The 15,545-nt window shown below is 51.4% G+C and overlaps 2 protein-coding genes across 2 annotated transcripts; both read left to right on the forward strand.

Moving 5' to 3' along the window:
- Positions 1 to 3,975: 3,975 nt before the first annotated feature.
- On the forward strand, positions 3,976 to 6,453 carry LOC117835653 (homeobox-leucine zipper protein HOX21). The gene is made up of 3 exons (XM_034715002.2): positions 3,976 to 4,301; positions 4,437 to 4,828; positions 5,648 to 6,453. The coding sequence occupies exons 1-3, from the start codon at positions 4,091 to 4,093 to the stop codon at positions 6,053 to 6,055; spliced, it is 1,011 nt and encodes a 336-aa protein (XP_034570893.1). The 5' UTR covers positions 3,976 to 4,090; the 3' UTR covers positions 6,056 to 6,453.
- A 4,562-nt stretch (positions 6,454 to 11,015) lies between these two features.
- On the forward strand, positions 11,016 to 11,864 carry LOC117836521 (uncharacterized). The gene has a single exon (XM_034715971.2). It carries the CDS (start codon positions 11,103 to 11,105, stop codon positions 11,646 to 11,648), a length of 546 nt encoding a protein of 181 aa, XP_034571862.1. The 5' UTR covers positions 11,016 to 11,102; the 3' UTR covers positions 11,649 to 11,864.
- Positions 11,865 to 15,545: the final 3,681 nt, after the last annotated feature.

Here is a 15,545-nt window from a genome sequence, read left to right on the forward strand (position 1 = left end):
TATTTTTTGGGTCGCGTCTCCTATGACTGCCCTCTATTACTGGAGACGCGTTTTGCTGATCCGCGTCTCCAATAAACCTACATCGGTGACGCGTCTTGTTATTTGTCGAGTTGAGCCGATATATAGGTGACACGGGTTGTTGTGACGCGTCATCAATAGCATATAGGAGACGCAGTTCAATTCCACGTTGCTAAAGAAGGAGTCTTCTTCGTTGGTTTCTGGCATCGTGCGTGTTGACAAAACCAAGAAAATTGACGTCAACTGCGAGCCTGAAACGAACTCTGCCGCAAGCTTCTGCTAGGTCAATGTGACGCGGTGACGAGCTCCTCCGATGGTGGACTGTAACGCGACGTGGATAGGATAGGGTGTTTGTTTAGTAACCCTGCCGGGACATTACATTCCATTCCGTTCCACCATTTGTCACCTACCATTCGCAGCTAGCTAGAGGCAGTAGCTAGCTGCAGTTAACGACCGCGCGCCGCCTGCCACGCCAACGCCAATACGCCATGGTGCAGATGGAATTGATGAGAAAGAAGGAATCGCCGTCGGCGCGCAAGTGGATTGGGTGGCATAGAAAAATACGGAGGCGAGCATGTGCATGCAAGGGAGGATGTGGGTGGCACGTGAGGGTCGGGGGCGCGAGAAGGTTCCAAACGGCTTGGTGCGGCACTGTACGCACCCACTACCATGCAACAACACAAAACAAATTAAGGGGCTCGCTACCTGCACACACCAAAACTAGCTAATGTACATGTGTGACGTATGTATAATAAAGATATAAACATACCATCCCTACCATAAGTAACACCCATAAAAATTCGGTTTAGTATGTGAACAATGTACGTGTTGGAGTCTAAATACACTATGTTTCTTTAGCAGGGATGTATGGTACACACTATTTGAAACCGAATTTTCCCCTTGTGCCACGCAATTCTTCTGACGGTGCCATACCATAAAGGCTCACAGTCACAGGTCCAAGTATATCGTCGATCCAATACATATTGTCGATGCCATTGTGAGGTTCCATCTACATCCATCGAGTGATCGATGAATTGTACGTGTACGTTGCTAAGTTGTGAGATATTACAAAGACGTTTTTTTATACTTATATCACTACCGGGAAATGGATCTTTCGTCCACTACATTACTACCGGTTGGGTTTTAACCCGGTACTAATGTGAACATTAGTACCGGATCTAACGAATAGTTACACAGGAGACCCCGTGACCCCCTTTAGTACCGGTACTAAAGATCACCCATTAGTACCAGGTAGAACCTCCACCCGGTACTAAAGATCCTCAGGCACATTTGTACCGGGTGAAGGCTTCACCCGGTACTAATGGGAGATAGCTCCACCGAGTACTAAAGAGCTCACATCCACCTTATCCATCCCTCCGACCCGCTACCTACTCCCGGCCGTCTCATCTTTGCCTCCCCCTATCTTCCTCTCTCTCTCTCTCTCAGCATTGTCCCTCATCCCCTTCCTCTTCCTGCCACCGGCACCTCCTCTGCCTCCCCTCCTCTACCCCCTCTGCTCACCCCTCACTGGCAGTGAGGAGCAGCGGCGGGTGAGGTGAGGCGGCGGCAGGAGGCAAGTGGTGGGGGGGGGGGGGGCAAGGGCAGGGCTCGGGCTCGGGCTCGGGGGGGAGGGTGCGGATCGGGCTCGGGCTTAGGCCGGCGGGGTGCGGCTCGGGCGGGGTGGGATTTTTCTAATTTTTTAATACCCCTAGTACCGGTTATTTCAACCGTTACTAAAGTCCCACTCTTTAGCCGAATTAGCAATACTGATTGCGCAATCAGTACTAAAGGGGTTCCTAACTGGTACTGACGAGGCTTCCCTCAGTAGTGTATTAAGAAGAGGTTGGGGGAGGAGAGAGGGAGAAGGGTCCAAGGGGAAGCGGGGGCAGATGCATGCGATGCGCAGCTGTGGGATCTCCCTCTCCTCTCCTAACTAACAATGCAAGGCCGGCCATGTGCCGCTGGCCTCGCGCAAACGCCACGCCAACCAGCGCCAGGGCCACCAGGTTCGCACTAGCAGGGAGGGAGCACCCGGAACGACGGGTGGGCCCGCGCCCATGAGCCATGAACACTGCACGTCTCGCTGTGCCGCGCGCGGGGCCACCCACCACCCTTGCATTGTCATCCGATCGATCCCCCTCCCTGCTGCGAAGATGCATACGCATATGCATCCACATCTCCCCGGCCGCGGCCCCCTCCCCTGATGCTCCTTCGCTCTCACATGCCGGCGTTTACTGAACAGCCATTTTGTGATCTGAAATTTGCATGCACTAAGCTTAGTGTGTAGTAGTGTTGCTGCATGTAATTAGCGTGTGTGTTACCTGAACTCCCTGGATCTTCGTGTCACGGATCAACGGCCGGAAAGGAACCCCGGCGCGCGGCAGGCATTGACGCACACCGACCGGCTGCTGGGTCTCTGATCCGATCCGAGGCCACATGCGTGCGACGCGGTGTATGGCTGGTGCAGATGTCACTCTCCGCGCTGTGCCATCCATCCCTCGCTGCCCAAACTTTTTTTTTTCTAGCGGGGGCAGAGCTAACGCAAGCCACAATCTAGACAGCATCATCCATATGCGGGGGTGGCGAGAGAGTCCACGCATGCATCTATCACCCATCCGTCACCTACACACACGAAACGTTCAAAGCCCTCCAGATCGGAGCGCGCCACTCATGATCAGCTCTGTGCCGACTATACCTGTGTGCGGTGTGCCAATCGTGTGGAGGTCGGTTAGGATTCAGGAATCTACTTGGCGAATTGACGGCCAGGATCGGATCGAATCGAAGTCAATAATCATCATGCTGTATAATCAGCGCGCTAACTACTAGCTCTGTTTTTAAATATATGTTTCGAAGCGGATGGAATAATATATCTCCACAAGAAGAGATTTTTGCTTTGTCATGCAATTTTTTTTACATATACCACCAATTTACTACAACTTGGATCTAAACTTAAGATGGATACAGGACTGAATGGGTTGCACGGACCAAAATTGCACACGAGTATAATGGGGCCCCAGATTAGTAATAAATGTTCATGTAGCATCTAGCTACGGAAAGGCTTCAACTAGTTAGATGTGATGTACTCTTTCACAAGGATTTAAAGTTCTCTTACATGCATGTCAAGCATAATTGCACCACTGCAACCTATGATGGAGTGAGATACGCTACCCATCATTTCTTCATCAAGTTGGAATCATGTGTAGATTGTCATTGTGCCATCATGAATGTAGCTTTTATTCCGATGAAAAAAAGCGTGTAATTATTAGATCCTTGTCAATGTCTTGCTAGTAGATAGAGCCATTTTGTGCAATACGATGAGCCATTTTTTTTTGTATTTTGCCTAGGTCGACCATCTCTCTTCATTCTACGGTCCCTCGTACCTTCGCATTGTGATAGAGTAGGTTGCTATTCATTCTTTCTTAGCGTACCCTGTCACTATGGGTAGAGGATCATCTAGTAAGGATGTTAGTTTAATTCCCAACACATCAACATGAAGACGTGAAAAGAACTACACAAAGATGAGAAAAAAGTTGCATCAATGAATATGGATTCTACTTAAACAAGATAAAGGAATAGTGGAAGCTAGGATCTATTCATTTTGAGGGTTAGCCTTTAGGAAGTTGGTCCTTTATTTTCCCTCGTGCCAGCTCATGCAGTTCACATAAGCACTGCCATACTGGTATTTTTTCTTATAAAAGTAACTTGAAATCACTAGGCCATATTTTTCATAACAACAAGCACTAAGGCATATTATATAGTATGATATAGCTTACTGTGTACAATCATATCAGTTTTGTATCATTTTTCACATCAAAAATATATGTAATCTTAAGGACCACCTAGAATTTATTTTGACTTTCTCGAAGAAAATATTTTTTGGATTATTATTTTAATTTCCAATTTTCTTTAGTTTTGTTTTTTATAACCACCACCACCCCGTTATATTTCCATTTCCTCGGCTCTCCCTCTCCCTCTCCCTCTCCCTCTCCCTCTCTCTCTCCCTCTCTCTCTCTCTCTCTCTCTCTCTCTCTCTCTCTCAAATACTCCCCATGCTCCTTGCCCTCCTCCTTTGATGAGGCCAATGGCCAGCAATGGCATGGCGTCCTCCCCCTCGCCATTCTTCCCTCCAAACTTCCTCCTCCAAATGCAGCAGACGCCTCACGATCATGACCCCCAAGAACACCACCACCACCACCATGAGCACCACCTCCCTCCTCCCCTTCATCCTCACCACAACCCCTTCCTCTCATCCTCCCAATGCCCCTCTCTGCAAGACTTCCGAGGTACGCAGACACTCATCGATCGAGCGGCAAGCAGCTGATTCCATGGCAGCCACCACCTCGATCGCGCAGATCGAACACTGGTTAGCAGCTGCCTCCGACCGAGAACTGATCCATCGCGCGCGCACATGGATGCAGGTATGGCGCCAATGCTGGGGAAGCGGCCGATGTACGGCGCGGACGTCGGGGGCGGCGACGAGGCGAACGGCGGCGGCGGCGTAAACGAGGACGAGCTGTCGGACGACGGGTCGCAGGCTGGGGAGAAGAAGCGGCGGCTGAACGTGGAGCAGGTGCGGACGCTGGAGAAGAACTTCGAGCTCGGGAACAAGCTGGAGCCGGAGCGGAAGCTGCAGCTGGCGCGCGCGCTGGGCCTGCAGCCGCGGCAGGTGGCCATCTGGTTCCAGAACCGCCGCGCGCGGTGGAAGACGAAGCAGCTGGAGAAGGACTACGACGCGCTCAAGCGCCAGCTCGACGCCGTCAAGGCCGACAACGACGCCCTCCTCTCCCACAACAAGAAGCTCCAGGCCGAGGTACCTCCTAATTACTACTCGCCGCATCTGCTGATCCTCGCCGGCCGGCCCGCCGGATCTAGGTGCGCGCGAGCTATCTGTGATCCGCGCCACGCTGTATTGATCCGGGTTGATTGGTCGTCGTGGCTTCAATTCCCAGCTCAATGATTGGTAGGTGACGCCTAGCTCAGCTCAGCTGGGATCCAGCATGTGGGTTTCAGTGCACGCAGCAGAAAGGTTGTTGGAAGCGGCGCCCATGGCCGGCGCTGGCTTTTCACCTGCGCGCGTACGTACCGCCTGCCTGCCTTTGTGGAATCCTGCAGCTGCAACGGCAGGGCGCAGCGGCGAGTGAGAGTGGCTTTCAGAAAGGTCATCAGCAGAATATGCAGCGAGTCTCTGTTCGTCTCTCTCTCTCTCCTCTCTCTGAGAGCGAGTATTTTGAGGAAGATGCTGTTGCTGGGCCAGTCAATGGCTTCATCATGGCTGGTCAGGCATCTCTGTGCATGTGTGCGGCGTGCCTTTGCTTTTCAATCGGATTTGCAATTGCCATGATGTGTGCACTGTGCATTGCAGAACTTTTGGCACAATCAGTACTCGTATGATTGGGAATGCAAACGTACTGATTATTTTTTATTAGATGATACTCGATTGGGACCGTGTAGTAGTACAAAGAATTTCGCATCAAGCTAGCAGTACTAGCAAGAATGTCCTAGGTTTACAGTGATAGATAAGATCAATGGACTCAAATTTCCGATGATCTCTCAAAAAGATAAGATCAATTGAATCCAATGTGTTTACTGACTGGCAACTTATCAGTTCTTGGCTCGAGTGGCGTTGCAGATACTGGCGTTGAAGGGCAGGGAGGCAGGGTCGGAGCTGATCAACCTCAACAAGGAGACGGAGGCGTCCTGCAGCAACCGCAGCGAGAACAGCTCCGAGATCAACCTCGACATCTCGCGCACGCCACCGTCCGAGGGCCCGATGGACCCTCCGCCGCCGGATCATCAGCACCCCAGCAGCGGCGGCGGCGGCGGCGGCGGCGGCATGATCCCGTTCTACCCTTCTGCCGGCCGCCCCTCCGGCGTCGACATCGACCAGCTCCTGCACACCACGTCGGTGCCCAAGCTGGAGCAGCACAGCGGCGGCGGCGTCCAGGGTGCGGAAACCGCCAGCTTCGGCAACCTCCTGTGCGGCGTCGACGAGCCGCCGCCGTTCTGGCCGTGGGCCGACCACCAGCACTTCCATTGATCCATCACGGATATCACAAGAGCATTGCAATGGTGTGATCGCAGGAAGATCCGACGAATTCATTTGGATTCTTGATGACATGAAGGAAGAGGCTCAAAGCTGTGTGTCATCTGATCTGATCGATCGGCGAGGTAGCCACGAGATATTGAGAAGGTGATGCAATTTGGGTAATGAGGTTGATGAGAAGGGGCCGGGTTGTAAGTGGAATAAGTGTGGCGGTGTAATTTAATTAGGTAGATTTTGGTTTGAATTTTGATAGTATCTTTTCCACTTTTTTGTTTTTTTTGTTTTTTTCCTCTTTTGTTGACACATAAAAATTTGTGAATTGTGAGCACTGTTGTAATTTGTATAGGTGCATGATGTTTTCTTTTTGCAAATTGAATGGATGAAGAGCAATACATCTCTCTCTCTCTCTCACACACACACAAAAAAAAAACACAATTTATTTTCCTGTAAAAAAATAATGCGTGGTTGGTTTTTTGACATGCGACCAATGATCCAGTGACAGACATTGTATTCAACGGTTTTCTTAATTTGTGGATAAGGTTTAGATGTTTTACAAAGGAAAAAGGAACAAGGTCACTGAGGCTATTATATAAACACAGTGTAAAGTGTAGTAGTGTGCTGCACTTCTTCTCTGCATGTGTCTGATGAATTGGATGTACCAAGTGAGATATTATCCTTGTCAAATCTAGCTTCCCCCCATTACGTACTGACCCTGAACATGGATCCATCATTCCATCTACCACATTCTTGTGACAATTTGTGATCATATTAAGAACCATATGCATGCATGCATGGCATCCTACAGTGCAATTAAGGCCGCTTAACAAAGAACAGAAAAGCATGGGCAACAGCAACATTTGGACAGCTATCTTTGTTTCCTTGGTCCCCATTTCCCCCTTTCCACGAGAGGTTGCTCACCAACCACTTACGCTTCTGAAAAAAGGCAACTTGTTTTTGACAGAGCTCAATCAATCAATCCCATGGCAAATTGGCAATCCGTCCGTCCAGTCAGGGACAAACACATGTGTGTAACAAACTGTGTGCTAGTGGCTCTCGTTAAGATGGCCTCTTGATCAGGTTGCCCGCAAAAAAGAAAAGAGAAGAAGGATGGCCTCTTGAGGTAATGAACACAAGCATCGATGATTGATCTGGATGGAGCTTAGCATTGCAGCTTGCAGGCACCAAACTTGATTAAATAGTGAAAAGGAATGCTTATGTTTTTTCATTTCTACCTGATGCAGCATGCAGGATCGATCTCATGCGCCGTACGTACGTCATGCATTGGCTCATTGCTGGCAGCTACAGTTTGTCTGAATTGGACTTTGCTACATTGTTTGCCTGCGACGGGCGAAAAATAATTGGTGGGATGGGAATTGCAAGGCACAAACAGAGCAACATAGGTTAAAAAAAAAGCGCAAAGATTGGATACAATAAAATTCTCATTAAACGAACCAAGGCAAATTACCAAGATTGCGAATAGAAAACTACCAAAAACCCAAAAAATGCTATTCGTTCGAGTGACATTTCTGAAGGAAAAAAGTTACATTCCAGGGGATGTTTGGCAGCACTCCACTTCAGAAAAAATAGCTTCACTTCACCAACTCCACAAAATTGCCTGCCAAACACGTCCAGCTCCAGAAAAAACGTGGAGCTAGGGGTCAGATCCATATTTTTTCTGGAGTACCTCAGGGGGTGCTCAAAAATATCAGTTTCAGACTTCCTTGTGGAGTTAGGGTTATTTACCAACTTTTACCACTAGTTACACAACGTACCGATGCGTTTCTATTTTCCCGAGACTCCGACCTCCTCTTCGTCTCACCGCACGGAGAAACCAGCTGCTGCAGGGAGCGCGCCGCCGTCGGCCATGGACGGCGCCGAAGGACCGCCGGGCCACCACCCCCAAAATCAACTCCGGCCACCAGTCTGCTCCTACCCCATGCGGCGTCGGGTCCCCGCCGCCACTGCCTCTTACGGCGGTGGCGGGCCGCGCCGCCCGCCACCTGTGGCGCCAGACCCATCGCCCCTAACCCTGCCCCAATCCCGATTGCCTCCTCCACCTCCACCTCCACATCGTCGTCACCAACTTCCTCCACAAGCCCCTCAGGTCACTCTCCAGATGCTTCTGCGGTGACGATGCCAGGCCTAAGCGTCGGGGAGGCAAACACTCGAGGCCGCTCAGGGACCGGGAGCGGAGCGCTGCAGCTCGCTCGCAGCAGCATCTGGAGCTCCTCCTCTGCATTGCGTTTGACGCCTTCGATGCCTGAGAAAAGAGAAGGGGAGGAAAGAGAAGGTAGAGGAAGAGAGGAGAGGAAAAGAGAAGAGACTGACATGTGGATCCATTCACAAAAGGGTAAAATAGACTATTCACAATAAGTCCTCATGTTTCTGGAGCTGGAGCACTGCAATCAACCAAACACGAACAAAAACTCTATATTTTTCTGAAGTTGGTGGAGTGGAGCTATTTTTTCTAGAGTGGAATGCGGCCAAACACCGTCTTAATGCAAAATGAAAGAAAAATACGGTCAGTGTAGGTCACGTCATGGGCAGGTCCACAAGTCGTGGAACAATCCCTTGTGGGTTGATCAGCAGCGGCGGGGCCGAGCGCTACAGGCGCAAGAAACCAAAGGACCGTGCCTGGCCCCGTACCTCTATGCCGAGCGGGTCCCACACTGCAGAGAGGGCCACGCCCGCTTTTCAGTTTTTTTCACAACGTCACCGGCTGCAACCTGCAAGTATATCGTCTCTTTCGCCATCGCCTCCCTTTACAGATCGACGAGGCACGGCCAATCGGGCTATCCATGGAGAAAAGAGCAAGCAAAACATTTTACTTTTTTCGCGGGAGGACAAAGGCTTTTGTTGTCTCGTGTCATGGTGGATTACGATGGCCTATGGAATACGGATTTTGGTGGGTAATCTGGTGTCAGATGAGCAGCACGATTGTACTGGAGTACTGGACAGTGTGCCCAAGCTAACCGAAGCGAACAGTTCTGTACGACATGCAGTACCGGCATGAACAGCCTGATCGATCTGGCCCAGATGTGGATCGTGAGAGAAGTGTGAGCATTATTCCATATCCGTAGACCGTAGGCTTGTAATAAGCTGCTAGCGTGTTATTCAGTTCTGCATCTGGCACGCTGATGAACAGAATGTTTTTTTTTGAAAGAGGACAGCATGGTTTCATTTACTCGGTGCAGGTACGACATCCTCCGATTTCTTTCGCTTGTATAGGCAATTTTTCTTCCGGCGCGTTGTGGGAATGGAGAAGGAAAAGCCAGGAAAGGACGGCAGCGCGGTAGGGTCTCCGCCCGCTGCAGATGCGTACGAGATGCTCCCGATCGATAGGCTGGTCAGCTCAGCTCAGCTGGTGATGGTGTATGTACGTATAGTGCGTCCAAACTGTTGCATCCATGGGCTCAAGTGGACAGTGCCTGCCTTTGCGATCGATTCGATCAGCAGGGCCACGCATTGCTTGCCCACCCAGGGGGCCCGCTTCCTCCTCCGCGCCATGTGACAGCACAGTGCCCGACTGACCACCATGTGTCCTCTCCCATGTCCCAGCTCGAGCCCAGATCCATGCCATCGATCGATCCATGGAGATTTACCACCATCCTCGACGCGACGGAGCCCTGCCGACGGATCGCGTAGAAAACCAGGTGTTGTGGCAAGGGCGGGTGGTTGGTTATGCCGTGTGCACATGAAGTCAGCCCGGGCGCCATGGCGGAGCCTAGTTTTTTAGTCGCGCGTCGCAGGGAATGAGAGGGAATAGCAGATTCGCAGTAGCAGGCATCGAGGCATGTCAGCATGTGTCGCCAACTGCCTGCTCGCTCTCTCCAACTGACACCCCGGTAGCCGCATGGCGCGCACACCACACACACACCGAGAACTCGGCGTCATGTGATACAGGTAGGATCCTGTACCAACGGATCCTCCCTGACGACTCGTTCCGAGCATTCGTGCCTGTCTCGCATCGGCAACGGCGGCGGTGGGCAGGAGATCCGAATTTCTGCGCACCTGCGCGTGCCGTTCGCGGAGTTTTCCCCGGCGGCGGGCACGAGACGGGCAAGGAGGGAGGCCGAGGCGCGCGGGGACAGACGGGCAGACAGGTGTGCCGCACATGGCATGTAGGACGGAGGAGAGATTGTCTGCCTTGCCGCCCGCGGCTGCGCCCTTGCGCTGCGCGGCACGAGGCCGCTTTCCACGGCACGCCTGATCTCAGAAGAGAAAAAAAAAGTCGGGAATTTTCCTGGCGCCATGCAATGCAACTGCGTTCACGGCTTCACGCCTTCTGGCGCGATGCGACTGCGTCCAGCAGATCTGCGGATCCTGGTCGTCGTCGTCAGTGCCGGTCACTGTCTTCATACTGTTCGTGCTGTTGTCAGGTAATGATCGTCTGTGATGGAGAAGAGCTGGAGGGTAGGACTGCATCTCAGCATCTGCGTGCGTGCTTGATGAGGTTGCCTATCTACGGAGGTCATTGGCGGCGGTACGTATACATCTTGGTATGTATGCCGAATGGCCCGCTCTTCTGAGTTTCTGTCAGTACTCCATTCAGACATGTACAGGCGAGAGTAAACAACGTACTGCAGCTGCAGTACTCTAGTTGGAAAGGTCATTCAAACAGGAGGACAGTTGCACGTGAATGTTGGAGTAGCGTTTCTTGTGCTGGGTTGCTGGGTTCCTCCTCCTTAACAACTTTGTTAAATGCGACCAGTTCATAAGAAAAGTTTCTTCCGTCTTTTTTTTTTTGCTGAACCTTGGATCAGTTTTCGCAGCGCAAACAGCTAGTTAGTTCATCAGCAGCCCAAAGTATGGAGACCAATAGCGGGCCGAAATGACAAGGCACGGGTATGAGGCCCAGGAATTAAGCCCACGGAACTCGTGGGTCTCAGGAGGCCTACGTGTACCAATTCAATTCGTCCACGCGTCCCGAACCGCGCGCGCACGATAACCACCAGAATCGCGAAGAGCCCCACCCGCGCGCGCTTCCAATCCCTCCAGCTCCACCACCAACCAGAGTCCAGCGATAATCCACCGGCACGCCATGCCGCCGCCGCCGTCCGCCGCCGTCTCCTCCATTCTCCGCCCGAAGACACCTCCGGATTTCTCCTTCCGCACCATTCCCCTCCCACAGATCAGGCGCGCAGCAGCTGGCGCCGCTTCTTCCCGACTCGTCCTCGCGCGTGCCGACTCGTCGGGGGCGGCGCGCGGCGAGGGAGCGGAGACGGTGTTCTTCGACGGCGGCGCCCACTACGGCGACCTCGCGGCGAACCTGCTCCTGGGCCTGACCCTGCTGTGGCTGCCGCTGACGCTGGCGGCCGTGTCCCGCGCCTTCATCCTGCGCTACCGCTTCACCTCCCGCCGCGTGACCGTCGTGTCCGGGCTCTCCGGCGCCGACCGCACCGACTTCCCCTACTCCTCCGTGACGTCCGTGGTGGTCGTGCCGCGGTTCATCGGCGAGTGGGGGGACATCATCATCACGCTCAGGGACGGCACCAAGGTCGACCTCAGGAGCGTGCCCAGGTTCCGCGAGGTCGCCGACTACTGCCGCTCCATGGCCGCCGCCGAGGGCTCCCTCGTCACCCAGTGAGGAGGGGGCTTTGCTGAGGGCGACGAGCGAGGCTGGTCATGATCCGGCCGTTGGGTTTCAGAGTCTTCTTCTGTACTGCTCGGCTCTGTTTGCTACACGAGTACATCATCTGTAATTGTGAAAGTTGAGAAATTAACGGTTGATGATTTCTTCAAATTTCATACATACCACTGGATCCCCCTGTACTGAGATATAAGGCATTTTGGTTTACCACAAGTGGAATTTGGTGAATAATATTCTTCACGATAGGTTCATGTGACGAACAACCTGAAACGAGATGCAGGTGCCTAGTGTTGATGTAGACCAACAATCAGGCTGCTGACTGACGCTCTACGTTCTTGGTTAAACCGTTGTTACTTGATGTTATACCATACAGTGTACAATTAACAACGACAATCTGAAAGAGAGATCCGAGCAGTTTGTGTCAAGAGGTCTAGTTGAGGACAGAAGAGAGCTCGCTGAAGATTGGACTAAGAATTTCTACACCGAGAATGATTGCCTATGCCTACCGGTCTTGTGAAATGGCCCCAAACCGGCCCGGTTACAGATGCAAGACGCGGGGTCCAAAGCCGTGTGCTTCCTCACAGCAGATCTGCATCAGGCGGGCTTGCGAATTGTGATGGACCTTCGCCGCGGAATACCACTTCACTTCGGTGCCAAGCTGCCAGACGCCTTGGCGAACGTACGATCAGTGGTCGCCACGCCTACGCAGCAGATGTCGATCGGAGTTGCCATCACCGTCGACGATCGTTTTCGCCAGCAGGTTGCCTTCGCACTGGATCCTCTCCTGGACCAATTTGCCAGGCACGGAACGGAATTGCGCCTGGTTCCTCCAACCTCCATACGAAGTCGGCATGTGCGTGCACACTGCTCGCTTGTCTAGGCCATGAGCAGTCTGTAGACTGGCGCCGCGCGGAGGACAGGGCACAGGGCAGTAGGGCACCATCATTGTCCGGGAGAGCGCTGGCGCGGGCGTCGTCGCCATGGCATACTGTTGTCGATGCCAGCAGGGATTCCACCACGACCACGATGAGCTCCTCCCTCACCTGCGGCACGCGTGAGGGGACCATTGCCCGTCTGCCATGGCGGGCCCGACAGTGGAACAAGACTTAGAGTGTTCTGTAGGTGTTCATCTCTATCTCTGAACGTGGTGGTCCTAATCTTGGTGTTAAACACTGCTGTGGATAAGCATCATCAGAGGACAGTGGATGCACACCAAGGATTGAACGCTAAACTTATCTCAAGTTGCTCCATACATGGGCGGTGATCCCTGACCGGCATTCGATTCTCGCGACAATTTGCAATTTTAAAACGATCCGCAACTTTTACTCCGTCTTACAAAAAGACGATACCCCTTTCAGGCTTTCACGAGCCAGAACACAAGAAGATCGCGTACGTGTACGTGCGTGCCTCTGCGCAGTGCCTTTTCTGGCAAATGGCGATCCTTCTCTTGGCAAAGGCATTTCCGTTGGCAAAGCAAAGAGATGCCGGATGTGCAGTGGAGGTGGAGTGCTGGGCCGGCAGAAGTGGACCGGCCTCCCACCATGGCCCGGGCGCCGCTAAGCCTTCTCTTTTCCTCCTCCTCCGATTCCTTTGCCTTTTCTCCGCATCTCCCCACTCTGCTCTCGCTTTGCCCTCTGCTTCCCCCTATCAGAATCAGTGGCCGTTCAGGGTTCATAGATTTTTTTTTGAAATAATGGTTCAGAGAAATTGTCAACCGCTTGTTACTAGTGCGGGGTGTCGAGAGGGTTGAAATGTTCCCCGTTGCTCCGCGGTTATGTTTGTTAATTCCAGCAAAAGCACAGATGGTGGGTTGTTTACCATATCTTGAACTCTTTGGGGTTAATCTTTGTTTCTGATGGTTCTTTTTTGGCTTAGAACAATCTAGTACATTACTCACTGTGGAGAGATAGTGCTCGCCGCCTAACTCAGGCCCCTCTTTTGGCTATCTGCAACCTGCCACTAGCTGACTCCTTGCTTGCTGATGTTACATTTGCATGTAGATTAGAGCAGGGGAAAAAATAAAGAATCAAATGCAAGTTTTTTTTTCTCTGGCAACAAAAGGCTAGTAATGAGTAGTAGTTAAGCTTTTCTTGCAGTGAAGCTTGTGCGTGAGACACGGGAAAGGTCAAACAAGACTCTTGCAACCGCAACCAGCAGCGTCCTACTGCAGCTTCCATATTCTAGATAGATCTTCAGAGCAAGATTCTTATCCTTTCATTTTCTATGCCCCTTTTTTGTTCACTCGTGCAGGATTATGCAAAATTGTTGGCAGGCCTGGCCATTGACTTGCTCCGGTCAGTGTGGACGAGGATTTGGGACTCTGAATCTGAATGCGCCCCATGCGTCGCTGGCTGCAGTGCGCTGTACTAGGCAGTAGTGGGTACCGCAGCTCAGTCGGATTAGGACACTGCAGTCTTCGGCAGTATTCATCCGGTGGTTGGACCTTGGACCAGGACTGGACTTGATTCCTGCTGTTCCCCGTGGCACGACATGAAACCAATGCAAGAATTTGGCATTGGCAATCCATGGACCATGGACTAAGGGCTACACTCTTTGCAGTCTTTAATTGATGTGCTAATCCTTATAACGCAGACAATCTCCCAGTTTCTTAGCATCAGAGTTGGACGTCCGACTAATAAACATGTTTTTCGCTGCATGTCTAGCATCCTCTCCCCGTCAGGCACAAATCTGCATGCACTGCTCAGGTTCATCATTCACCCTGACATGTAATCTTGATAAGATCATAACAACGAAAGCACAAGGGACAAGAGGGCAAAAGGAAGCAGTCCCCATCTGCCTGCCTGTCAATCCGTCGTCTCCTTTGCCGCTTTAGGCACAGGGTCACGACGACAACAACACATCACGTACAAGGGAAAGGGACGTACGGGCGTGATTGATTGCCATGCCCCTGGCTGGCTTGCTTGAGCGCCTGAAAATGCCAAGACACACATGGACCTCTTTTCATTTCCCAACATGCAGTTAGGTCTCGGGAAAGGGAAAGGGCCGCGGGTGGATGCATCATGCGTGTCGCTGGAATCCTTCTCTTCATGCAGATGGGTTCAGGAATCATGACGGCAGCGTAACGACCATTTCAGTTTTCAGCTAAAGAAAGCTCCTTTCTGGCATGACATCTTCAGTCCCAGAGAGGAGCTCTGAATAATCACAGTCCAGCGTTCAGTCTTTAGCTGAGTAGAACACTAGAATCAAGGCCTTTAATCAAAATCGTAAAGATGTTAATCGGAAGCTTAGAATTGCGTTTGGAGCATTTGGAGATGCTCCAGCAACATCTTGTTGGCCATGCAGCTGCTTTTTCCGGGCACCATGGGAACGTCCTTGGCCTCTGGCTCACATGCTGGAGCAGGACAGTGCCCACATGCGATGTATCTGAATCTGTGGAAACTGAGGCGGCTGCCGCTGGAAAGAAATTGAATGCAGAGGTCAACACTTGAATAAAAATTGATCGGGATGTTGTTGTAGTTGTTGTTTTGATATTCAAGCTTTGACAAATGCTACATGGTCCAAATGTAAACGCTTTGACGTTGTGTTTTAGATTAGCAGCAGCATCATCTTCTTCTTCTTCTTTTTATCGTTGTGCACGGACCCTGTTTGTCACTATCACATGGGGCGACAGAAACAAGGATGTCGCTGTCTACTCTGGTTTCAAAAGGTCAAACTTTAAAAAACAATTAGTTAAATTACATGTTTAGTATATAAAATTTTGAAGTACAGATTCATATTTTAATATCTTTTAATGTGATATTGATTTTTGTAGAAATAAATAATACGTTATAAAATAAAAGTAGTGGTGGGCAGATTGGAGCTTGAGTAATTGCAGAATGAAACATCAGGCTTTGGTATCTTGCCTTGACGACCAATCTGATACCAGCAGGTGAT

Source organism: Setaria viridis, chromosome 9 (genome assembly GCF_005286985.2).
Source record: "Setaria viridis chromosome 9, Setaria_viridis_v4.0, whole genome shotgun sequence".
NCBI classification, from domain to species: Eukaryota; Viridiplantae; Streptophyta; class Magnoliopsida; order Poales; family Poaceae; genus Setaria; species Setaria viridis.